This window comes from Heterodontus francisci, chromosome 1 (genome assembly GCF_036365525.1).
Source record: "Heterodontus francisci isolate sHetFra1 chromosome 1, sHetFra1.hap1, whole genome shotgun sequence".
NCBI classification, from domain to species: Eukaryota; Metazoa; Chordata; class Chondrichthyes; order Heterodontiformes; family Heterodontidae; genus Heterodontus; species Heterodontus francisci.
In genome coordinates this window covers 193,549,866-193,574,809 of record NC_090371.1, presented here as the reverse complement: position 1 = coordinate 193,574,809, position 24,944 = coordinate 193,549,866, and the positions used below count along the sequence as shown (strand labels likewise).

At 43.4% G+C, this 24,944-nt stretch overlaps 1 protein-coding gene across 1 annotated transcript in view; it reads right to left on the bottom strand.

Annotated features, from left to right (window-relative positions):
• The window catches only part of LOC137374131 (serine protease HTRA3-like), a 49,491-nt gene extending 24,785 nt beyond the window's left edge, over positions 1 to 24,706 (bottom strand). The window contains exons 1-6 of the mRNA XM_068039904.1: positions 23,839 to 24,706; positions 19,301 to 19,400; positions 17,843 to 18,068; positions 13,590 to 13,784; positions 10,780 to 10,812; positions 10,321 to 10,435 (exon numbers count right to left, since the gene is read on the bottom strand). Coding sequence (XP_067896005.1) covers positions 10,321 to 10,435; positions 10,780 to 10,812; positions 13,590 to 13,784; positions 17,843 to 18,068; positions 19,301 to 19,400; positions 23,839 to 24,283 — 1,114 coding nt within the window. The 5' untranslated portion in view covers positions 24,284 to 24,706. The remainder of the gene's footprint in view (positions 1 to 10,320; positions 10,436 to 10,779; positions 10,813 to 13,589; positions 13,785 to 17,842; positions 18,069 to 19,300; positions 19,401 to 23,838) is intronic.
• Between the last annotated feature and the right edge of the window lie 238 nt (positions 24,707 to 24,944).

Genomic DNA, 24,944 nt, shown 5'->3' with positions numbered 1-24,944 from the left:
TGTTTTATTATGGTCATTTAGTAGTACAGAACTTGAAAATTGCTGAAAATAGAGACCTGTTGTCAAAGTTTTTCGGCTTGCACTCATCAGGACAATCACAAGAATTTATTTAAGAATCGCAAGAATGTTTTATTATGTTAAAAGTGCTACATAAATACAAGTTGTTGTTGTTGGTAGTGAGTTCCAAGATTTTGACCCAGCGACGATGAAGGAATAACAGTATATATCTAAGTGAGGATGGTGTATGTTTTGGAAGGCCAATTGGAGGGGATGGTTTCTCCATGCATCTGCTGTGTTTGTCCTTCTTGGTAATGGAGATCACGGATTTAGGAGGTGGTGTTGAAGAATTTATTGAAACTCGGTCTGAGATCCAATTTTGAGAGAGTCACAGGCCTCCTGGTTAAGGTGCATGCTTTCTGCATCCCATTGATAATGCATCCTAAAACAGCCCATAATTAATTTCTGCCCCAATGCTTCCTGCATTTTGTCATTAGAACAAAGAACAAAGATAATTACAGCACAGGAACAGGCCATTCGGCCCTCCAAGCCTGCGCCGATCCAGATCCTCTCTCTAAACATGTCGCCTATTTTCTAAGGTTCTGCATCTCTTTTCTTCCTGCCCATTCATGTATCTGTCTAGATACATCTTAAAAGACTCCATCGTGCCCGCGTCTACCACCTCCGCTGGCAACGCGTTCCAGGTGCCCACCACCCTCTGCGTAAAGAACTTTCCACGCATATCCCCCCTAAACATTTCCCCTTTCACTTTGAACTCGTGTCCTCTAGTAATTGAAACCCCCACTCTGGGAAAAAGCCTCTTGCTGTCCACCCTGTCTATACCTCTCATGATTTTGTACACCTCAATCAGGTCCCCCCTCAACCTCCGTCTTTCTAATGAAAATAATCCTAATCTACTCAACCTCTCTTCATAGCTAGCGCCCTCCATACCAGGCAACATCCTGGTGAACCTCCTCTGCACCCTCTCCAAAGCATCCACATCCTTTTGATAATGTGGCGACCAGAACTGTACGCAGTATTCCAAATGTGGCCGAACCAAAGTCCTATACAACTGTAACATGACCTGCCAACTCTTGTACTCAATGCCCCGTCCGATGAAGGAAAGCATGCCGTATGCCTTCTTGACCACTCTATTTACCTGCGTTGCTACCTTCAGGGAACAGTGGACCTGAACACCCAAATCTCTCTGGACATCAATTTTCCCCAGGACTTTTCCATTTACTGTATAGTTCACTCTTGAATTGGATCTTCCAAAATGCATCACCTCGCATTTGCCCTGATTGAACTCCATCTGCCATTTCTCTGCCCAACTCTCTAATCTATCTATATTCTGCTGTATTCTCTGACAGTCCCCTTCACTATCTGCTACTCCACCAATCTTAGTGTCGTCTGCAAACTTGCTAATCAGTCCACCTATACTTTCCTCCAAATCATTAATGTATATCACAAACAACAGTGGTCCCAGCACGGATCCCTGTGGAACACCACTGGTCACACGTCTCCATTTTGAGAAACTCCCCTCTACTGCTACTCTCTGTCTCCTGTTGCCCAGCCAGTTCTTTATCCATCTAGCTAGTACACCTTGGACCCCAAGCGTCTTCACTTTCTCCATCAGCCTGCCATGGGGAACCTTATCAAACGCCTTACTGAAGTCCATGTATATGACATCGACAGCCCTTCCCTCATCAATCAACTTTGTCACTTCCTCAAAGAATTCTATTAAGTTGGTAAGACATGACCTTCCCTGCACAAAACCATGTTGCCTATCACTGATGAGCCCATTTTCTTCCAAATGGGAATAGATCCTATCCCTCAGTATCTTCTCCAGCAGCTTCCCTACCCTACTTTGGTACAGCATAAGATTATGTTGTCACCTATATCTAATGGACAGCCAAGGTTGTTAGATGCTCAGCTGCACCACCGCCGCCACCATGGGCTTCCCAATGGGAATCCCCTTTCCTGATCTTTTTTTGGAGCAAAAGAAGGACCTATTGAGGGATTCCAAACAGATTAAACTGCACAACAGATGTTCTATAACGACTCGCCAATACTCTTATACCCACATCCAGAGGTGCACATTCACACCTCACTTTTGCAGAGTATCTGGAAAGGATCCTATTCCCAAGGTAAATGATGACAGCATTCCCAACAGCACAGTTATGTAATCATAAAGCTGGATGATTCTTCAAATTTACCCGAATCAAAGAACTGCCAGCCAATCACAGGGCCGGCAGCTCAGCAGTATCAGCAGTGCCACTGGGAGAAGTGGCCACTGTCAGTACTGCAGAGGCCTTGGACCCAGGCCTAGCGCTGGAACCCTGGACCTCAGGTAAGTGAGGCGGGGTCACCAGGGCCAGTCCGGAAGGCCCGGGGGAGGCAGTTGGGAGGGTGGGCATTTGGTCCGGGGGAGGGTGGTCCATGGAGGTACGTGGAAGAGGGAGCCCCCCACCTAAGCCGGCAGGGAGGAAGCCTCATTTTAAGACACCCTCCCCGCATGGCGGAAGCACCCCTGCTGTTGGTTAGATCTTAGAGGTGGCAGGAAGAGGCCCTTAAATGGCCGTTAATAGGCCCATCCCGCCCCCAGCAAAATCGCTTGTCGATGGGCCCTCCGCCCCCATTCCCCGCCACCTGTCATGTTTCTATGGGCCCTGCAGCCTCCAATCACGCCTCAGGGGGGGTCCATAAAATCCAGCCCATAGTGACAGTACCAGTCAGCTATGGCCTCCAGCCTGCCTTCACTTCTTTGCACGATGCTGACCATTGGAGATGATGCTGTAAAATGATACAAAGGACCAATCTCAATGCAACCACCTTCTGCACTCCCACCTCTGTTTCGGCATCTAGGAAACAAAGATTGAGAACTGTGTTGTCCTGTCACTTAGCTGCAGGCTTGTGCCTTCACAAAGCATTTCTTACATCTTTGCTGTTCGTCTCACAATTATTTGCCCTCTCCAACTTTGGGTGCAATATCTTTTTAACTTTCCAAAGCCTACTAAAAAAAAAAATGGTCTTCCTGTTATGCCTCTCCATCCATTCAAATCTGCACTGGAATAATTTAGATATAGCCTAACTCCTGAAGGTTGAGTGCTTTTATCACCTTACTATTTTGGTGACAAGTGCAACAATTCTTAACCATTAAAACTGACTTACATCAGTACATGAAAATCTACCCCCACACCCCCAAGAATTAGAGAACTTCTAAGTATACTACGATTCTCTGTGAAGAGTATTTTCAGTTTCAAATAGCTGTACCTAAGTATCATTTAATACTGCAATGGAGGGACACTAGAATCAATTGTAATATAAACAAGAAATACTGGAAATACTCAGCAGGTCTGGCAGCATCTGTGGAGAGAGAAGCAGAGTTAACGTTTCAGGTCAGTGACCCTTCTTCAGAACTAGCAGATATTAGAAATGTGAAAGGTTTTATGCAAGTAAAGCTGGGGCGGGGCAAGAGATACCAAAAGAGGTGTAGATAGGACAAGGTCACAGAGAATAACCGACCAGAAGGTCATGGAGCAAAGGCAAACAGTATGTTAATGGTATGGTGAAAGACAAAGCATTAGTACAGATAGGGTGTTAATAGAATCAATTATCGCCACATAAACATTTCCATGGATTTCTTTTCAGGAGGAGGGATATTTGCATCAGCACTTCTTAGTCTGATGAATGGATTGCACATTTTTGTTTCAGGATGCATCTAAGCTCGGCTCCAAATACCTGCTATTGAGATATGTTATTTATGAGAAGTTCTAGGGTTGTTATGATAAAGTAAGAAGAGATTGGTGCAGTGAACTCTTCTTGTAACCAACCTAGATATTAAAACTGCACCTCACCATACTTCTTAAAATACTATTTGCTGAATGTTATGCTTAAATAAATGATTTACAGATTTTGTGTGTGATTGGTTCTGCATTGTTTTTCAAAATGTTTGAGGCAGGAACTCAGTTTTCAGGTTGCAGAGCTGATTTGTATGGCGCATTTCTTAAGTTACATTATTCTTTTTCCACTCCATTCCTACTTTTAGTTTATGGGAGCACATGCCAGATAGTGAATTTTGGGTGGTGCTACATCACATCACGCCGTCTTCAGACTGCAATACGTTTATATTGTTGGCCAGGGGCTGCAAGAAGTATAGAATCTGTTACAAACTGCTGAGTAGTTCATGAACTATAGTAACCGGAGCTCAGACACCTACCTGTGCTGGTAAAAACCAGTTTGAACTAATTAATCTATGTGAAAAGACAAGAGAGACATCACAGGAATGGAGCTTTATTTGGACACGGTGTGATAACGGGGTCTTTGCGCCTGGGCCAATAAGGAGAAGATACGAACGAGGTGAGCAACCGGAAAGAAACAGCACAGTTTGAAGAGATAAGAAAGAGAAGTATGGAAAATCTCAGGCATAGAGCCAGCGGGAAACTCTGGAGACCAACCATTGCGGAAGTGGAAGACCCTGTGTGAGCAACGCGGCGACAACGTAAAAGAGAGAGAGAACGGAACGCCTGGCCAGCGTCAGCTCTCCCCTTTTTCGGGTATTATCCTTTGTTTTCTGTGACTAGGTCAGGGAAAGGTCAGAGGAACCTAGTGGGTGTACTTATCAATTCTAGCTAGCTTTGTTATTAACTGTATAACCCAGTTTGAGTTGCATGCTTTTGTCTAACCAAGTGTATAAGCCTTGTTCTTACATTGTACAACAACGTGAAGAAAGTAAATTGATAGTTAAAGAAAGGACTGAGTTTCCTCCTATTTGTACTAAGCCATTAACCGTAGCCGCTGGACGAGGTGGAGGGTAGCTCTCCTGCAACCCCGATATCCCAAACACCCAGCCTGAGCCTGAATTAAGAGGACTTAGTCCCACTTGACGGCCAGGATTAAGTGGGTGAAGGGAATAAAGGGGCCAAGGGGGAGTTGACTCCGCGCCATGGTTTACAATATAATGAATATTTATGTTATTGCTCTTTTTGCAGATTTGACAAAATTTCAAGAAGTACTTCCAACTTTACACCCAATCTTCTATTTGCAGAAATAAATACTACTTCCAGAAGCTTTTTCCCACACTATTATTTAAAACAATTACTTCCTGAGCAGGGGCCCGAACAATCCCACTGCCTTGTGGGCATCTTGGGAGAGATCAAGGCTAAGGGAGTAAACCCTAACAGAAAATCCGGAGCGGAACCCCAAAGGCGGTCATGTGTCATTTTTGGCATGTTTCCGGCAGTTCCTGCAGCCATAGCGGTGCCAAACGTCGTGCTCTGCACTCCTTTGGACCCCACCAGAAAGGCTGAGAGGGGGGTTTTGACGCTTGGGCAAAGCACAACCTCCATACATCCGCCCAGGCATGCACCATGGAGAGGTCGCTCCATAGTCGCCTTACAGCGACCAAAACAACATGGAAGGCAGCTGTTACGGGTTATAAGTCCAGCTCAATTGGCGTAGAGATTGGGTGCCACAAGTTGCCTTTGTCGGTGGGAGAGGTCATCGCACCTCACTGGACAGCTACCACCCGCTTCAAACCGGGCAGCCCCCGGTCAGTAAGGTTCTGTCCCGCCACTGTCCACCTGCTTCAATGGGTGCTTGGAGCTCAGGGTCATTGCCCGAAAAGTGGACTGTAAACACCACACCAAACAGCACGACAAAAAAAGGAAAGAAGGTACCAGCCCTTCGTTTTGCAAGCTGGAACATCAGAACTATGTGTCCAGGCCTGTCGGAAGACCTTACATAAATCAACGATTCTCGGAAGACCGCCATCATTAACAACGAGCTCAGCAGACTCAATGTGGACATTGCAGCACTTCAGGAGACATGCCTCCCTGCGAGCGGATCTCTAAGAGAGCAAGACTACACCTTCTTCTGGCAGGGTAGGGATCCTGAAGAAACAAGACAGCATGGAGTGGGCTTCACCATCAGAAACTTTGCTCAGCATGATAGAGCCACCCTCAAATGGCTCAGAACGCATACTGTCCATCTGACTGTTAACCGCCTCTGGTCCAGTACACCTACTCAGCATCTATGCTCCAACACTCTGCTCCCCACCTGAAGCTAAAGGCCAGTTCTACGAGGAACTTCATAATATCATTAAATAAAAACAGGGTTCCGAAGGAGGGTCACTGACCCGAAACGTTAACTCTGCTTCTCTTTCCACAGATGCTGCCAGACCTGCTGAGTGGTTCCAGCATTTCTTGTTTTTATTTCAGATTTCCAGCATCCACAATATTTTGCTTTTATTATCCATAATATCATTAGTAGAATCCCCAATACCGAGCACCTGTTCCTGCTGGGGGACTTTAATGCCAGGGTTGGGGCCGACCATGACGCATGGCCCTCCTGCCTTGGGCACTATGGCATTGGAAGGATGAATGAGAATGAACAGAGACTGCTTGAGTTGTGTACCTATCATAACCTCTGCATCACCAACTCATTCTTTCACACTAAACCCTGTCACCAGGTTTCTTGGAGGCACCCAAAAACACATCAGCACCAGCTGGACCTCATCGTCACAAGGCGAGCCTCTTTAAACAGCGTTCAAATCACACGCAGCTTCCACAGTGCAGACTGCGACACCGACCACTCCCTGGTGTGCAGCAAGGTTAGACTCAAACCAAAGAAGCTGCATCACTACAAGCAGAAGGGCCGCCCGCGCATCAACACGAGCAGAATCTCTCATCCACAGCTGTTACATAGGTTTCTAAATTCACTTGAAAAAGTCCTTCAAAACACTCCTACAGGGGATGCAGAGTCCAAGTGGGCCCACATCAGAGACGCCATCTATGACTCAGCAATGACCATCTAGGGCAAACGTGTGAAGCGGAATGTAGACTGGTTTCAATCTCATTTTGAAGTGCTGGAACCTGTCATAGCCTCTAAGCACATTGCACTGCTGAACTACTAGAAAGCCCCCAGCGTGTTAACATCCGTAGCACTTAAAGCAGCCAGAAGCGCTGCACAAAGAACAGCCAGGCGCTGCGAAAATGACTACTGTTAACACCTATGCAGTCGTATTCAGCTGGCCCCCAACACCAGAAACATCAGAGCAATGTATGATGGCATTAAGAGAGCTTTTGGGCCAACCATCAAGAAGATCGCCCCCCTCAAATCTAAATCAGGGGACACAATCACTGACCAACGCAAGCAAATGGACCGCTGGGTGGAGCACTACCTAGAACTGTACTCCAGGGAAAATGTCGTCACTGAGACCGCCCTCAATGCAGCCCAGTCTCTGCCAGTCATGGATGAGCTGGACGTACAGCCAACATAATCGGAACTCAGCGATGCCATTGATTCTCTAGCCAGCGGAAAAGCCCCTGGGAAGGACGGCATTACCCCTGAAATAATCAAGAGTGCCAAGCCTGCTATACTTTCAGCACTCTACGAACTGCTTTGCCTGTGCTGGGACGAGGGAGCAGTACACAGGACATGCACGATGCCAATATCATCACCCTCTATAAGAACAAAGGTGACTGCGGTGACTGCAACAACTACCGTGGAATCTCCCTGCTCAGCATAGCGGGGAAAGTCTTTGCTCGAGTCGCTTTAAACAGGCTCCAGAAGCAGGCTGAGCCTGTCTACCCTGAGGCACAGTGTGGCTTTCGAGCAGAGAGATCCACCATTGACATGCTGTTCTCCCTTTGCCAGCTACAGGAGAAATGCCGCGAACAACAGATGTCCCTCTATGTTGCTTTCATTGATCTCACCAAAGCCTTTGAACTCGTCAGCAGACGTGGTCTCTTCAGACTACGAGAAAAGATCGGATGTCCACCAAAGCTACTTCTTTTTCTTTTGGGCCTCCTTATCTCGAGAGACAATGGATACGCGCCTGGAGGTGGTCAGTGGTTTGTGAAGCAGTGCCTGGAGTGGCTATAAAGGCCAATTCTGGAGTGACAGGCTCTTCCACAGGTGCTGCAGAGAAATTTGTTTGTCGGGGCTGTTGCACAGTTGGCTCTCCCCTTGCGCCTCTGTCTTTTTTCCTGCCAACTACTAAGTCTCTTCGACTCGCCACAATTTAGCACTGTCTTTAGGCTGCCCGCCAGCTCTGGCGAATGCTGGCAACTGACTCCCACGACTTGTGATCAATGTCACACGATTTCATGTCGCGTTTGCAGACGTCTTTATAGCGGAGACATGGACGGCCGGTGGGTCTGATACCAGTGGCGAGCTCGCTGTACAATGTGTCTTTGGGGATCCTGCCATCTTCCATGCGGCTCACATGGCCAAGCCATCTCAAGCGCCGCTGACTCAGTAGTGTGTATAAGCTGGGGGTGTTGGCCGCTTCAAGGACTTCTGTGTTGGAGATATAGTCCTGCCACCTGATGTCAAGTATTCTCCGAAGGCAGCGAAGATGGAATGAATTGAGACGTCGCTCTTGGCTGGCATACGTTGTCCAGGCCTCGCTGCCGTAGAGCAAGGTACTGAGGACACAGGCTTGATACACTCGGACTTTTGTGTTCCGTGTCAGTGCGCCATTTTCCCACACTCTCTTGGCCAGTCTGGACATAGCAGTGGAAGCCTTACCCATGCGCTTGTTGATTTCTGCATCTAGAGACAGGTTACTGGTGATAGTTGAGCCTAGGTAGGTGAACTCCTGAACCACTTCCAGAGCGTGGTCGCCAATATTGATGGATGGAGCATTTCTGACGTCCTGCCCCATGATGTTCGTTTTCTTGAGGCTGATGTTTAGGCCAAATTCATTGCAGGCAGACGCAAACCTGTCGATGAGACTCTGCAGGCACTCTTCAGTGTGAGATGTTAAAGCAGCATCGTCAGCAAAGAGGAGTTCTCTGATAAGGACTTTCCGTACTTTGGACTTCGCTCTTAGACGGGCAAGATTAAACAACCTGCTCCCTGATCTTGTGTGGAGGAAAATTCCTTCTTCAGAGGATTTGAACGCATGTGAAAGATCAGATGTCCACCAAAGCTACTAATGTATCATTACCTCATTCCATGACAATATGAAAGGCACAATTCAGCATAGCGGCACCTCATCAGACCCCTTTCCTATCCTGAGTGGCGTGAAACAGGGCTGTGTTCTCGCACTCACACTGTTTGGGATCTTCTTCTCCCTGCTGCTCTCACATGCATTCAAGTCCTCAGAAGAAGGGATTTTCCTCCAAACAAGATCATGTGGAAGGTTGTTCAACCTTGCCCGTCTAAGAGCAAAGTCCTCATCAGGGAACTCCTCTTTGCTGATGATGCTGCATTAACATCCCACATTGAAGAGACTGCAGAGACTCATCCACAGGATTGCGACTGCCTGCAACGAATTTGGCCTAACCATCAGCCTCAAGAAAACGAACATCATGGGACAGGACATCAGAAATGCTCCATCCATCAATATTGGCGACCACGCTCTGGAAGTGGTTCAGGAGTTCACCGACCTAGGCTCAACTATCATCAGTAACCTGTCTCTCGATGCAGAAATCAAAAAGCGCATGGGAAAGGCTTCCACTGCTGTCCAGACTGGCCAAGAGAGTGTGGGAAAATGGCGCACTGACACGGAACACAAAAGTCTGAGTGTATCAAGCCTGTGTCCTCAGTACCTTGCTCTACGGCAGCAAGGCCTGGACAACGTATGTCAGCCAAGAGCGACATCTCAATTCATTCCATCTTCGCTGCCTCTGGAGAATCCTTGGCATTAGATGGCAAGACAGTAGGGTGTAGCATATACACCCCACTGAGCCAGCGGCGCTTGAGATGGCTTGGCCATGTGAGCCACATGGAAGATGGCAGGATCCCCAAGGACATGTTGTACAGCGAGCTCGTCACTGGTATCAGACCCACCGGCTGTCCATGTCTCCGCTTTAAAGGCGTCTGCAAATGCGACATGAAGTCCTGTGACAATGATCACAAGTCGTGGGAGTCAGTTGCCAGCGATCGCCAGAGCTGGCGGGCAACCATAAAGGCGGGGCTAAAGTGTGGCGAGTCAGAGACTTAGCAGTTGGCAGGAAAAAAGACAGAAGCGCAAGGAGAGAGCCAACTGTGTAACAGCCCCGACAACCAATTTTATCTGCAGCACCTGTGGAAGAGTCTGTCACTCTCAAATTGGCCTTCATAGGCACTCCAAGCGCTGCTTCACAAACCACTGACCACCTCCAGGCGCATACCCATTGTCTCTCAAGACAAGGAGGCCAAAGAAGAAGAACTTCCTACTATTAGTCTGGGCTGTCAGACTTCACACATTATAGTACGTATTGTAAGATGCTATTTGTTTCTTATTCTTGTAGTAGTCAAGATTATGCTTTCATACTGTAGTATGTTCCTCCCTAGAAGATAAACCAGTTTAATTCATGCACTTAAAACTCTTACCTTTGGTTTGTTTATCATGAGAATCAATAAGAAACATTGCAATGCGATCTGATGGAATTGCAAAGGAAATTCCTGCGGTAACTTTCAGTGTGTTTATTCCTATAACCTCTCCATCCTGTAGGATGATAAGATTTAAAAGAACATTCAAAAAAACTCCAAGGTGTATTATAAATATCATTTATTGTATTTGCCATTGTTAGATTCGGAGAATGAAATGTGCTTTGAAGTTTTACATGGCTTATTTATTTTTGCAACAGATAAAACTGTGCTAACTCTTATGCAAAACAATTTCCCAACTTCCAGATGTAAGTGCCGAATTTGTTCTGTAGAGCCGAAAAAAGGCAAGCTCACATGAAACACAATGCAATAAAGTGTATCATGGGTACATTTTTCAATTAAATGTTAAAGATTTTAACTTTGCATGTGTAAGAAAATGAAACTGCACGTAATTGGGCTTACCAAATTCACCAAAGGTCCTCCAGAATTTCCATACTTCAGAAATGTGCAATATGCAGAAAAGAGCAAAGACATTAAGTGTTTATCACATTACATGTATTGAATATTTGACAGCATTAGACTGAACAGCTTTATGCACAACATTACTAATAACTGATAAGTTAACCATTTGTGAACAATCAGTAAGTGGAATTGCACTTCACTAAAAATAAAATGGTAGTATCTGACTCTCCTTTAGTTATGTTTTCTCCTCAGATTTTTTCTCATATTATTCCCTCTGGAAGGTAGTGACACATAGCGCCACCAGAGGAAGCTCTCTGGTATTTCATTCCAATAGGTGTTCTGTATTTACAAATCCTGACAGTGAGTTCGACTGACCAACTGTGGACCATCACATTTGACCTCAATCCTACCCTCACCTGATGTTTACACCCATGCAGATTTCCCAAAACATTTACTGGCCAAATAATAGGACAGGGAACCACGGTTCTGAATATCTCATTTGAGGCCACATTTGACAAAACAAGATGGAAAAACATTACTGGTCTTATTTGGTCCGAATTCAATGCAGTGTCACCTTCTGCAAAGGGTCCATGATTGTCATGTTTATTGCGGTGGGTGAGTTCAGAACAAAACATAATTGTGTTTGACTGAACAGCTACTGACCACATCAGCCAACATTATTTTTCTTTATTTTTCCTTGCTCTTCAAAAGTATTAAGCTGTTATAATGCCTGCCGTCATTACTTTGTACAGTCACACGGTAATGATTTTAAAAAGCAAATGCAGAAACATATGCTTGTTGTTGTTGTTTTGAACAGGTTGGTTTTCCAAAGGTTATTGAAACCCAAAATATATGGTAAGTAGTGTGCTTTATACTTAGACATCCCACCTATGGATTGCTATCGCTATTGTATTAACATCTTCAACCTACTCTTCAACCAACCAGTAAGAATTAATACAAGGTAGAAAAATAAATGTTTCTTTCATTGTCACCATGGTTAATACCAAATTCCCAAGATACAATTTCCATTCCCACCTGGCTTTTTCCAAAACTGGTTCCATGAAATCATGCAAAATGATTCCATGGAGAGGGAAACAGAGATAACGGGCTGGATTCTATAGAGGTCTCGATGTCAGGATCCGTGGTGGGGGTGACATGAAGATCGCTCCGGATGAGACCAGCCACGGACCTCAATGCTGGCAGGGCCTGGCCCGATATTGCCAGTGGTGGCGAGGCCTCGTGGCGGCCCCCCTGCCGCTCAGCGACAGGACCACCATTTAAATATTTAAATAAATTAAATCACCTGAACTAATGAGTCACTTGTCGCCTCCTGAAGTCCCGTTGCGTTCTTCAACCTGGCAGCCAGCACTGCCACGCCTTCGGATTCCCGTCCGAGAAAGGAGGCGCAACACTCTTGGGGAGGCGGGAAGAGGTAACTTTCTCAGTGTTGGCGTGATGTGGGGGGGGGGGGGGGGGGGGAAACAGAGTCACATGAATGTCATGGTTGTAGGGGATGGGGGAAGGGTTATAGTTTAAAGTTTGTGCAGTTTGGGTGGGGAAAGGTCAGATTGTGAAGGTAAGTGTTTTTTTGGGGGGGGAAGGGTAAATAATTAATTTAATTGATATTGGGGGGGGTGGTGGAAGAGGGGCAAAAGAAATGTATTTATTTATTTTAATTCAATTTCACTTTAAATATTTAAATGTCCCAGTTGGGTTAACAGCCCCCCTTTAAAAATGCGCATAGGCAGCTGATACCGTTGCCGGGGACTGACAGTCCGCCCTCTCCATGTGATCGGGGAGGGGGGTGGTCCACCCTGGCTATTTAAATGAGCCGCCATTCTTGAAATCGCAGCAGCTCTTTGGCGTGCAGGCCACCATTTTTTTTCGCCAACCGCCAATTTCAGCGGTGGATTTATAGAATTCAGCCCAACGTTTCAGATTTGTGACATTTCATCAGAACTGATGAAACATTAACTCTGCTTCTCTCTCCACAGATGCCGCCAGACCTGCTGGGTATTTCCAACACTTTCTGTTTTTATTTCAGATTTCCAGCATCTACACTTTCGCTTTTACAAAACTATTCCATATTTGAATATGAATAATTTCCTTGGCTTTAGTTCATTTGTCACCGAATCCATTAACTTTAATTACACACAAAGTTAGATCAAGAGATTTTTTTTAAAAAACTGGTATATCAAAAGGCAAAATCTAAATATCACCCTTTTTTTGGAACTCATTAGATTTAAACCTTATTGAAAACAACCTGCTATATAAAATCTATTGTGAATCACTACAGCAAAGACCACATAATATTTGATTAAAACATGTAACATTAAATATTTTGTATAATAAAGGTATTTAAGTTCTGGCTGCCAGAGTGCATAATTTTTGGCATGGAAAAGAGGTCTGCCGGTGTTAAATTAATAGCTTTGAGAATGAGGACTGCTCTACTGTAACACTGCTGGTTCTTGTGTTGTATAGCCAAGGGAAAATCAACTGTGTAAACTAACTGGTCAGCATTGAATAGTGGGCATGTAGAATGGGGCAGATATTCTGGAATTTTATTTGATTACTTGCATTGAGCAAGTTACATGGGCTAAATGACCCTTTCTCATTCTGTGCTTTCTAATGTTATGTCCTTGCTGGCAAACACAGCAACTGTAGTGTCAATGTCTCTGGGACAGAAATTACTGTTGTTTGCAATTAAAGCTGCAAAAGCACCACAAAAAGTGTCTGTTGAACCAGATGACTATCACTATGTTCAAGTTAGTTCACCACACGTTGAAAATATCTTGGTATATTGCACTTACATTGATTATGGCATCTGTTTGTATATAGTCCATATCTGAGTCTCTTAGACCCAGCTCTCGTCCTTCCCTCTGTGCTGAGCTGACAATTCCAGTAGTTACTGTATTTTGCAAAGCAAAAGGACTCCCAATAGCAACTACAAATTCTCCTGGCCTGAGGTCAACAGACTGACCCAGTGATAGTATTGGTAGCTTTCTCTGCAAAGTATCATAATATTAAATTAAAGCATATGTTTTCCAAAATTCATAATGTAATTTTATCAAATAACATCATGCTTCCCATAGGCTGGAATAGAAATAACGTTTTCTTTGCAAAGTTGCACAAACTCTCTGGATATCATAATAGCTTTTCTTTCCTTATATGACAGTTGACATTTCAACATTTCTACATTGTCCTAAAATGCCTCACAGCCATTGTGAAAGTAAAAGTTGCTATATAAACATGTGTTACGACCAGGTGAGAGGGGTCTCGAGGTTCCCGCTCAGCCATTGCCTGGTTTAACCGTAACAGGATTCCATTTTTAAAAAACACCGTGTTTTAGCTCCCCCTTTAGTGAATCCTTGTTCACCACTTTCCAATTGTAAGGCAAAGAAATCAATTCAGACAGGTTTTCTTAGATTTTAAACAAGAAAGGTAGAAGCTTATTAATCTTAAACTCTATTCCGGTTACCGACTACGAATATGTGACGCGACCACGCTAGCATGCAAACGTGATAAACACACACACAGATAGAGACAGAAAAAGTAGAAGGAATAGAGGGGAAAGTTTGTGGTAGTTACAGTCCTTTAAGTTCAATGTGGCGTCTTTGGTTGCTGGTCAGACCTGCTGTTCATTGGGGCCCAGTTCACACTTCAACTTGTTTCGATGTCGGAGTCTTTTCTCTCTTGAGGTTTGTGAGTCTTCCGTGGGTCCGGTGGCTTGGGAGAAAGCAAGAAAGAGAGCGAGAGAGCGAGAGAGCGAGAGGCTTCCTTGCTCCAGCTTCAGTTTCAAATGCCTTCTCCTTTTCTCTCTAGCACAATTCAAAAAAACCCAGGTTGCCCAGCAGGTTAGTCATGTGACGAGCTGGTTTGACCACTTCTGTTTGTGGATTCCGCCATCTTAGCAGTCATCCTGGATTGTGAGCTTTCTCACCTTCAATGTCTGGTGATCACAGTCCATTTTGGGTTAAGTAGACCAGAGAATAGTCCTTTGTCTCTCCAAGCACTGTCTGTTAGTATGCAAATATTTTTCTATCCAAGTGTCTGGTGATTTTTTTTAACAAGTCCTTTCTTCACTCCAGCAACAGTTTAAAATCAATGTTCATATGACAAAATTAATATGCCTCAATCCTGGCAGGTGGGGTCTGCATGACACGAGTTCTTTCTTTTTTCTGATATCATAAAACTCCCTTTAGTGTCCTGTAGCTTATTTAAATATGTACAGTATATTTAAACATGCAGTGGTGCTATAAGCAGTACACGCAGTAATGTGTAATGGCCATTTGATTCCAGCTGTGTGAAAAGTCTTTGTAATTTACTTAAACTTGATCTTTGTAAACTCAGAGGTCTTCCTCAGTTGTGGAATAATATGAAAAATCTACCATCATTCATCTAAAAGAGAGTCATGGTAAATGGTTGTTTTTCAGACTGGAGGATGGTAGACAGCAGTGTTCCCCAAGGTTCAGTGCTAGGATCACTGCTTTTTTGACATATATATATATATAAAAATGACTTGGATATTGGAATACAGAATAGAATTTCAAAATTTACTGATGATACCAAACTTGGAGTTGTGACAGTGAGGATGATACCAATTGACTGCAACATGATAAAGATGGGCTAGCAGAATGGGCAGACAAGTGACAGATGGAATTTAATACAGAGAAGTGTGAGGTGATGAATTTTGGCAGAAGGGGTAATGAAAAGACAATATAGACTTAATGGCACAGTTGTAAAGAGTTCGCAGGAACAAAGGATCCAGGGGGTTCACGTGCATCCTTGAAGGTGGGAGGACATATTGAGAGAGTAGTTAGCAAAGCATATGGGATCTTGAGCTTCATAAACAGAGATATTGAGTATAAAAGCAGGGAAGTTGTACTGAACCTTTATAAAGCTCTGGTTAGGCTGCAACTGGAGTATTGCATTCAGTTCTGGTCACCGCACTTTAGGAAGAATGCAAGGGTCCTTGAGAGGGTACAGAGAAGATTTTCCAGAATGGTTCCAGGGATGAGGGATTTTAGCTTGAAGGTTAGATTGGAGAAGCAGGGGTTGTTCTCCTTGAAGTAAAGGAGGTTGAGGGGAGATTTGATAGAAGTGTACAAGATTATGTACAAGTTTAGATAAGGTAGACAAAGAAAAGCTGTTCCCATTAGGTGATGATGCGAGGACTAGGGGACATAGATTTAAGGTTTTGGGTAAGAGATGCAGGGAGGATGTGAGGAAGAACTTTTTTAACGCAGCGAGTGTTAATGACCTGGAACTCACTGCCTACGAGGGTTGTGGAAGTGGAGACAATGAATGATTTCAAAAGGAAATTGGATGGACAACTGAGGGAAATAAACTTGCAGGGTTATAGGGATACAGCAGGGAATGGGATTTACTGGATTGCTCTTTAGAGAGCTGGCATGTACTTGATGGGCTGAATGGCCTCCTTCTGTGCCATAATGACTCTATGGCTATATCCTTTGCCACATTTTTGCCATGTATAAATAAGAAATTCATTTCTGCCTGTTGTTGCATTTTGATTGTAAAATAAGAATTGATTTCAGCTTGCCATTGCCTATTCAGTTACAGACAGAAACAATTTATTGAAATTTCTGTCTGAATTTGAGACATTTTTTGGAAGAAAAAACTACTGCTTTCTCCAAGCTGCTCACATGCTATAACATTTAGGGGCTAATAATGTGGTCCCAATGCCTGGCAATGGAAGCACTGATGTTTGGGCGGTGTGTGCACCTGCTGTGATATAAGCTGATCTCGTGATATAATGCAAGGTCAGCTTATTCACTTCATATCAGAGAGCTCCTGGTACACTGTGTACACAGCATCTCATAAAAGTTTGCTGATTGTCTTAAAAGCTGAGGGATAGAAGTGGCAGCTACAATACCAAGTCGGCAAATGGCACCCTTCCAACATGCAGCTTTTAGGTTCTGCTGCCATGTTTCCCGCAGAAAAGTGCCTTTCCCCTCTGAAAAGTAGTGCAAAAGCAACCTCAACAGAGGTAGAGAAAAAGTGAATGCTGTCTTACCCATAACTAGTTCATGTGAGCAGGTAAGAAATGTGTTAAGTCTTAGAAAGTGCTACAAGTTAAGTGTATTTACACTTTGTTCTATATTTTCAGGCACTAAACAGCCCGAGCACCTGCCCAGTGCATAGGCTTTCAATGACTGACACTTCCCTGTTGCATTATTTACAATGGGCACACAGCAGGCCTCTGCCCTTAATATTTCGATCATCCTATGCACAATGGCTGGTCAGCATTGCATTATTGACCCCTTAACCTTTAATCAGAATCTGTAAATTTGGCAGCAGTTACCTTTCTACAATTAAACTATTTATTTTAGAATTGGCTGTCCTGTGGTTTAGACAATGGGGGAGAAACTGGTTTTGAGAGCTAGAGTAAAGCAGACGGCAATAAATCAGCAGCCTGTTTTACACCCCATTCTATTCTCTTTTCCATTAAGATCATAGAAAAGAAAATCAGATGGGGTGTAAAACAAACTGCCTCTTTGATATTGCCTATTTCACACTATCACTGAAAACCAACTTCATCCCTACTGCTTTTTTACTTCTGGGTTTTGATCCAGCCCAGCCTATTAGAATGAAAGTTTCCTCTCTCAGATAGCTGTATAAATTCTAAATGAGAGCAGATAAGGCTTTCTCTACAGCACAAATTGACTTTAGATCAGCAGTGATTATAAAAGAATTTGCAGTTCTACTCAAAGGGACATGAGGATGGTAGGTGTGGGAAATGGACAAATTTACACTAGTGCAACGGGAATTGGTGGGGGCGGGAGCGAGGCTTCTCTTCTGAGTTTGGTCATTAAGATATTTCAGGGAACAGAGTGGACTCTGCATCTGGCCTGCTATGTACCTGATCTGCAATGACTTGATACTGTCATTTGGGGTAAGTCTTTTTTTTTCAAGTTTTTCAGTATTGACACTCTTCAGCTGAATAAGGACATAATATATCAAAAGAAGAATGAATAATCATAGTAAATAATACAAAACTTAATTTTCTGACTCTTAAAGTTTAACCAAAAGATGATTCACTTACCTTCGGATTAATTTTTATTGTTGCTATATCTGATTTCTTGTCAATATCTTTTATTGTTGCTTCATAGTTTTTTCCATCGTGTACCTGCACCTTTAGCTGTTGTTGACCTGAAATTACAGTGTTGCTAGACACTACCACATGGGCATTGGTCACAATTAGCCCACTATCTGATATTATAAAGCCAGAGCCACTTGACAGTGGGATATTTCGTCTCAAGAGAGGATGCCTGTGTTTGTAGAAAAAATTGAAACAAGGGTGACAGATTTTCTACATTTTTTTTTTTAAGAGCACAGAGTGAATGTTTTTCATTGCCAATACATAAATAGTAATTTTAATGTAATAAATTTTCTACAATTTGAACATTTTATTCAACACAAAAATAATTATAATTTAGAAGTATAATAACCTCATAAAAGGGATGTATTATTTTCAAACAAGGCATTCATCACCTGACACTATTAAATTCTGTTCTGGTATTATAAACTTACATAAACTCTCTCTTCCTGTCACTACAAAATGCGACAGCTAAATTGACAACAGTTAGCAAGTAAAATTAAAATTCACAATGGTAACAGAAGAAACAAACTATAATGGATACACCTGATTGATAAAGCTCACTGAATCAGAAGACATTGCAATGTGAAGAATAAAAACTTGCTGTGAGTGAATTCAAGTCCATAGCATACTGCAGGGGCTTAGATAACAAAGAAACCAGTGCTCTCGTAATTTACAGCAACATTCAAACTGTCAATGGTGTTACTTTGTCAAGCATTTATTCTCAGTCAGTCAGCACTCTCTATCAAAATATAAAACTATGACATTTATGCAGTCATTGCAAGAAAGCCTGATATCAGTTTTGTGAAGGTTGGTGGAGAATAATACATTTGAGCTTGAAGAAACTTGAAATAAATGTTTAGGAAGTCCATCATTTCTAGCCCTTTATTATGAAGGGGAATCCCAAGCATAATGAATTAAAGGGGTACAGTAGTGTAGTGGTTAAGTTACTGGACAAATAATCCAGAGAATGTGAGTTCAAATCTCACAATGTTGTTTAGGAATTTGAATTCAGCTTTTAAAATCTGGAAATAAAAAGCTGGTAACTGTAAAAATGGCCACGAAACTGTAAGGTTGTTGTAAAAACATAACCAGTTCGCTAAAGTCCTTACGGGTAGGTAAACTCCTGTCCTTAACTGTGACTCCAGTTCCATATCAACATGGTTGACTTTTAACTGCCCTTTGAAGTGGCCTCACAAGCCACACATGGATCAGCACTACTAGCAGTTCAAGAAGAAGGCCCACAATCACCTTCTCAGGGCAACTAGACATAGCAATAAAAGTCGGCTGTGCCAGCGGCACCCATGTCCCAAGAAAGCATTATTCAAAATTAAATTAATTCAAGTATACCATATAGTATCTTACATTTGTAATATTCCATGCACAGACTGTTGACAGACTTACCTTAAAAACAGCTCAATGTGAACAACGGCAGGTGCAATTTTCTCCACCACATCTGCTATAAAATTGAATTTATATCTTGGGCTGTTTGGATGTGAATGACCTATACTACGCAGAAGAAATGTTGCACATTATTTTTGAAATTCATAAAGTTACTAATATTTAAAATCTGATACACCCATATAAACATAAACTTGTTAAGGAAAGTAGGGCAGAACTGAATTCCACAATTTTGTTGAAATATTCTCAAATATTAATTGCAAATTGTCAGAAAATATAACAATTCAAAACACAAACATCAACTAGTGATGGAGTAATGAAGCATCAGTTACTGTTTGTTCATCTAAGAGAATATTATGATATAATACATTAATGAAGAGAATACACCAAGTAGCTCACAGTTACAGTGATACATACACAATTCTGGGATGACCACCACAATTAGAGGACATAGGTATATTGGTAAGCCTCAAAAATTATCAAAATTTTAAAAAATATTTTTTCTTTCCATTATCTCCCTTAAAAAACCCAATAAATATCAGGTTTAGAATTAGAATAGGAGGTTTAAAGGATAAGTATAGCTGCAGATAACCAAGTATGTTACACAGCATCAAGTTTCCAATACTGCTGGTACTGCGGAAATGTCAATTGCAATGCAAGTGGTCAGGGTTGATTATAGATTGGAATGTTGCATTAATGTCCTTGAGTTTCACTCAGTTACCTTCAGAGGCCAGGAAAGCATTCCAGAGAATTTTATTTTGAATTTTAGTTTGCTGTGTTAGTGCTGTTTAATATATTTTCATAAAGTGTCTTTGTGCACTGTAAGGGTAGAACTTTACCGGCCCCGGGATGATGGGCTGAGAGGTGGGTAGGCCGGGAAAATGGCAGGGGAATGTGTCAGAGTGGAAGCCTGATGTGTTCCCCCCAATGTTGAAGTTTCCCGGAGGCAGTCAGGATGGGGGATAATAAAAACAAGAAATGCTGGAAATACTCAGCAGGTCTGGCAGCATCTGTGGAGAGAGAAGCAGAGTTAATGTTTCAGGTCAGTGACCCTTCACTGACCTTAAACGTGAACTTTGCTTCTTTCTCCACAGATGCTGCCAGACCTGCTGAGTATTTCCAGCATTTCTTGTTTTTATTTCAGATTTCCAGCATCCGCAGTATTTTGCTTTTATTATAGTCGGGATGGGGGGGCAGGGGGGGTTGAGAGTGTACATAGTGGTGGCCGGTAGGCAATTGAGCTTGTTAACAAGCCAATTGACTGTAATTTTGAGGAGTGTTTTGAATTTTACTGGGGGCACACAGGAAGCACGGAGCTTCAGAGTCTTGCCGGCTATAAGGAGGCGAGAGCTCAGCGGCAACTCTGTGTTGACTGGAAGTGCAATTGCAGCGTTGCAACACAACGTAGGTGAGAAGCAGTAAAGCATAGGAGTGAAAAGCTGAAGGTTCAGCAAAGTGGCAACACACATCAGAGGCAGAACACTGGAAGGGTCTCTCCGAGGTACAATTCATGCATTCAGAATAAGGGGTTGATAGGCCTTGAGATGTGAGCACTCAATTAATAATGGGTCTCATGCACTCAGATTGCAAGTCCTCCAGTGAAAAGGAGAATGAGAAATGGAGACAGGTGCAGCCAGAGGGAGTGGGGCTGCAACACCCAGAGGAGCAGCAGACTCATGAGGGTGAAAGGAGAAGAGGGGGCAGAAGGCCGCGCAACCAGGATCATAGCCACAGAAGGCACTACCGAGCCGAAAGGCTGTCACACCTCATTGAGATGTTATCAAATTATTTTTAGGAACTGCTGGTGTTACATCAGTGTCGCATTTTAATTTAATAAATAGCTGTATTGTAATTATTCCATAAAACATAAATTAATTGGGGTTAATTCTGAAATATTGCAGTCACTCTCTTGCAGCCTAGCACAGTTTTCAGAATAGAATTTTTGTTCATTCATGGGATGTAAGCAAGGCCAGCATTTATTTATTTATTTAGAGATATAGCACTGAAACAGGCCCTTCGGCCCACCGAGTCTGTGCCAACCAACAACCACCCATTTATACTAACCCAACAGTAATCCCATATTCCCTCCCACCTACCTGCACTAGGGGCAATTTACAATGGCCAATTTACCTATCACCTGCAAGTCTTTGGCGGTGGGAGGAAACCAGAGCACCCGGCGAAAACCCACACGGTCACAGGGAGAACTTGCAAACTCCTCACTGGCAGTACCCAGAATTGAACCTGGGTGCCTGGAGCTGTGAGGCTGCAGTGCTAACCACTGCGTCGCCCTTGAGAAGGTGGTGGTGAGACCAGTCCATGTGATGTAGGTCCACCCAGAGTGCTGTTAAGGAGGGATCTCCAAGATTTTGACTCAGCTACTGTGAATGAACAGTGATATAGTTCCAAGACAGGATGGTTTGCAGCTTGGAGGGGAACTTGCAGGTGGTGGTGTTCCAATGCGTCTGATCCCCTTGTTTTTCTAGGTGTTAGAGGTCGCGGGTTTGGGAGGATTTGAAAAATTTCAAAAGTGCAACCCAGTTCATAACTTTGAAAAAAGGTTGTTGAAAAATTATAGAAAACTTATTACTGCCACTATACTGAGTAACACCATCAATGCAATATTCACTTATTTAGAAGGATTATGAATGTGGCAAAGTGGTGCAAAATTCTAAAGTATAGGTGTTATTTTTCACCTGTAGAGCAATGGCAGCAACTCTCCCAAACACAGTAATGAACCCAATTATGGTCTATGTAAATTCACAATCCTTCTTGTATTAAAGGGAAATTATCTCTAAATCAAATCTAAATCTAAATCAAATCAATACATCAGAAAATTGTTATTTGGCATAATTTCTCAAGCAAAAATAATGTTTTAAAGCATACAGGTTGCGGTATAATGTTAGCAGTTAGTGTCAACTCACCTTTAAGAGTCTTGTCGTAATTATCTCAGCACAGGTAGCATGACAAAGATGCATTTCGAGAATAAAAACAGAAAATGCTGGAACTACTCGGGTCAGTGCTGTTGAGCATTTCCACCATTTTCTGTTTTTATTTCAGACTTTCAGCAGTCACAGTAGTTTATTTTGCACATCTAGGATTGTAGTCTTGTGTTGCTTTTAAGAACAACATGATAGGGATCCCGAGAGCTTTGAATTCCATGTATCCATTACACTACTTCAAAGCTCGAGTAGGAAGTCTGGGCAAATTTTATTTTGGTGGTTTCATGGTGGCCACCCAAAGAGCGGAATTGTCGTTTGTGAGTCCCGATCGTGCTGTCAAAAGAAAATATGGGCCGGGAACCCACATATACTGGCATGGGGACCCAGAGGACACTTTTTGTGGAGGCAGAAAATTACATGGCCTCCTCTGGGAACCCCATCCAATTAAGGAAAGAGGGCAGGCTCCCAAGGCTGGAGGGTCAATAGGAGGTCCTCCAGCACTGTCATAATGGCAGCCAGCCCCATCATCAGAGGCGGGAGCTCCTGACGTAGGTATGTGAAAGAGAGGGCGCCTCAAAATGGAGGTGCCATCTGAAGACATTTTTTTTAAAACTTTAATAGAAAGAGGCCACAGCTGGCAGGCTAACTTTGTGGTGGGGGGAGGGGGCAGCAAAATAGTAGATAGAGCACTGTCGCCACCACCCCCCCCCCCACCCCACCCCCAGTCTGTTGCCAGGAGGTGGCCCCCATTCATCAGCCGGGATTCGGCCTTAGTTGACTGCTAAATAGAAAACTCCAGGTGATGTCTTCACACTGACCTTAATAGGGCCCATTAAGGGGTTTAGCTGGTTACCCGCAGCTGTCTCCCCACTATTTCCCCTTCAACCCCCCAACACCCCCAAATCAGGGTTTTCAAAAATGGCTCTGAGGCGGGACATTTAAAAATTCAACCCAAAGTCTCTGCACCTGTCTTTTTTGATGTTCGATGATCCTCATTCTGATATGCCGATTCCATCCTTATCGCTATAACCTCCTCCAGCCTTACAACCCTCTGAGATATCTGCACTCCTCTAATTCTGCCCTCTTAAGCATCCCCGATTTTAACTGATTCACCATTGATTAACCGCGCCTTCAGCTGCCTGGGCCCTAAACTCTGGAACACCATCCCTACACAAACTGGCTGCTGCGTTTCTTACACGGCAAGTGACTACACTTCAAAAGTACTTCATTGACTGTAAAGTGCTTTTTGAGACATCCAGTGGTCATGAAAGACACTCTATAAATGCAAGTCTTTCCTTCTATTAAACTTCTCCATCTTGCTCTCTTCCCTCGAACGTGCTTCTTTGGCCAAGCTTTCCATCATCTGCTCTAATGTGGCTGGCTGTCATGTTTTGCTTTATAACGCCGCCTTGTATCGCATTGGGACGCTTTATTACGTTAAAGGCACTTTATAAATATGTTGTTTATATTGAAAGATTGCTGTTGTAATATAATTGTTGCAAGTTGATCAAATAAGCTCCAGCTGACTACTGGGATATAACAGTCTGTAAATAATACTTGCAATGAACTTAAAAATTGCACTTTATTAAAGGATTTGCTTACCTGCTTCACATGCGCCCTTGTGAGCTTGAACGATCGGTGGCAGTCGCAGCTGCAGGGCTCTCCTGCTGACCAACTTGAACTTACACACGTTGTCATAGGTTTTGGCGTCGCTGCCACACACCTTGTAGTTGAATTTGCACCGGCAGACGCCTGGTCCCTTTGTCAGACGCTTGCCGTGGACAGACTTGCATTCCATCCCTTCACCGCAAGTTACATGGCCCGGGCGCCCACAGGCTTGTCCCTCCCCAGCAGCGCACACAAGGCAGCAATGACAGCTATCGTGCACATAACCATGCAAACAGCTGGGGCTCGGGCACTTGGAGACATCGCAGCGCCGCGAGCACGGGGGCTGGTCCGGGGAGGGCTCGGCAGGGCCAGCAGCCACCCCGCAACTCAGCGTCCGCAGCAAGAAGCCCAAGAGAAGAGTAGCAGTAAAACTCGCCATTGCTGCAGCACAGACACAAAACTCAATTCATGTAAAGAACAGGTACAGTTGATAAACTCTAAACAAAAAAACCCACCAAAACTTCAACCTGAACAGTTATCTATTTCTTTAAAAGAAAAAGTAAATTTTGTAACTTAAATTTCAATAAAAGGGTTGAATTATTCCGAGCAAATCTTCTTTTAAAAGTCAAACAGACTTTACGAAGCAATCCTTACATTGCTATTACAAAAGTTTAAAATATTGTTTTTAACTTGAGCGTTTCAAAAGTATTAAACGTTTACAACATCAAAACAGAGCACGGAAAAGATTACAACTGAGAACTAAAAAGCCGATGCATTATGACTTTATCGAGTTTTCAAATTGGAAATTGGTAGAACGAGCATATCCAAAACCGAAAACAGCCTGTGTACCGCTTCCGAGTGAGAATGATGTGCAAGCCTGGAAAGCAAACAGCAATAAAGAAAACTTCATGAGTTTTTCCTCTGACTCACCAAACTTCAGCCAATGTTGATGAAATTAGAGCGTTGGTGCAAATCCCCCCCCCCCCCCCCCCCAGCTGTAATGACCCAGCCCTGACTGACTCAGATTGAGGGACGTTCCACATATATTTAAAAAAAAGTTCTATTTAGGCGCTTTAATCTTCCACACCACCATCCCGATA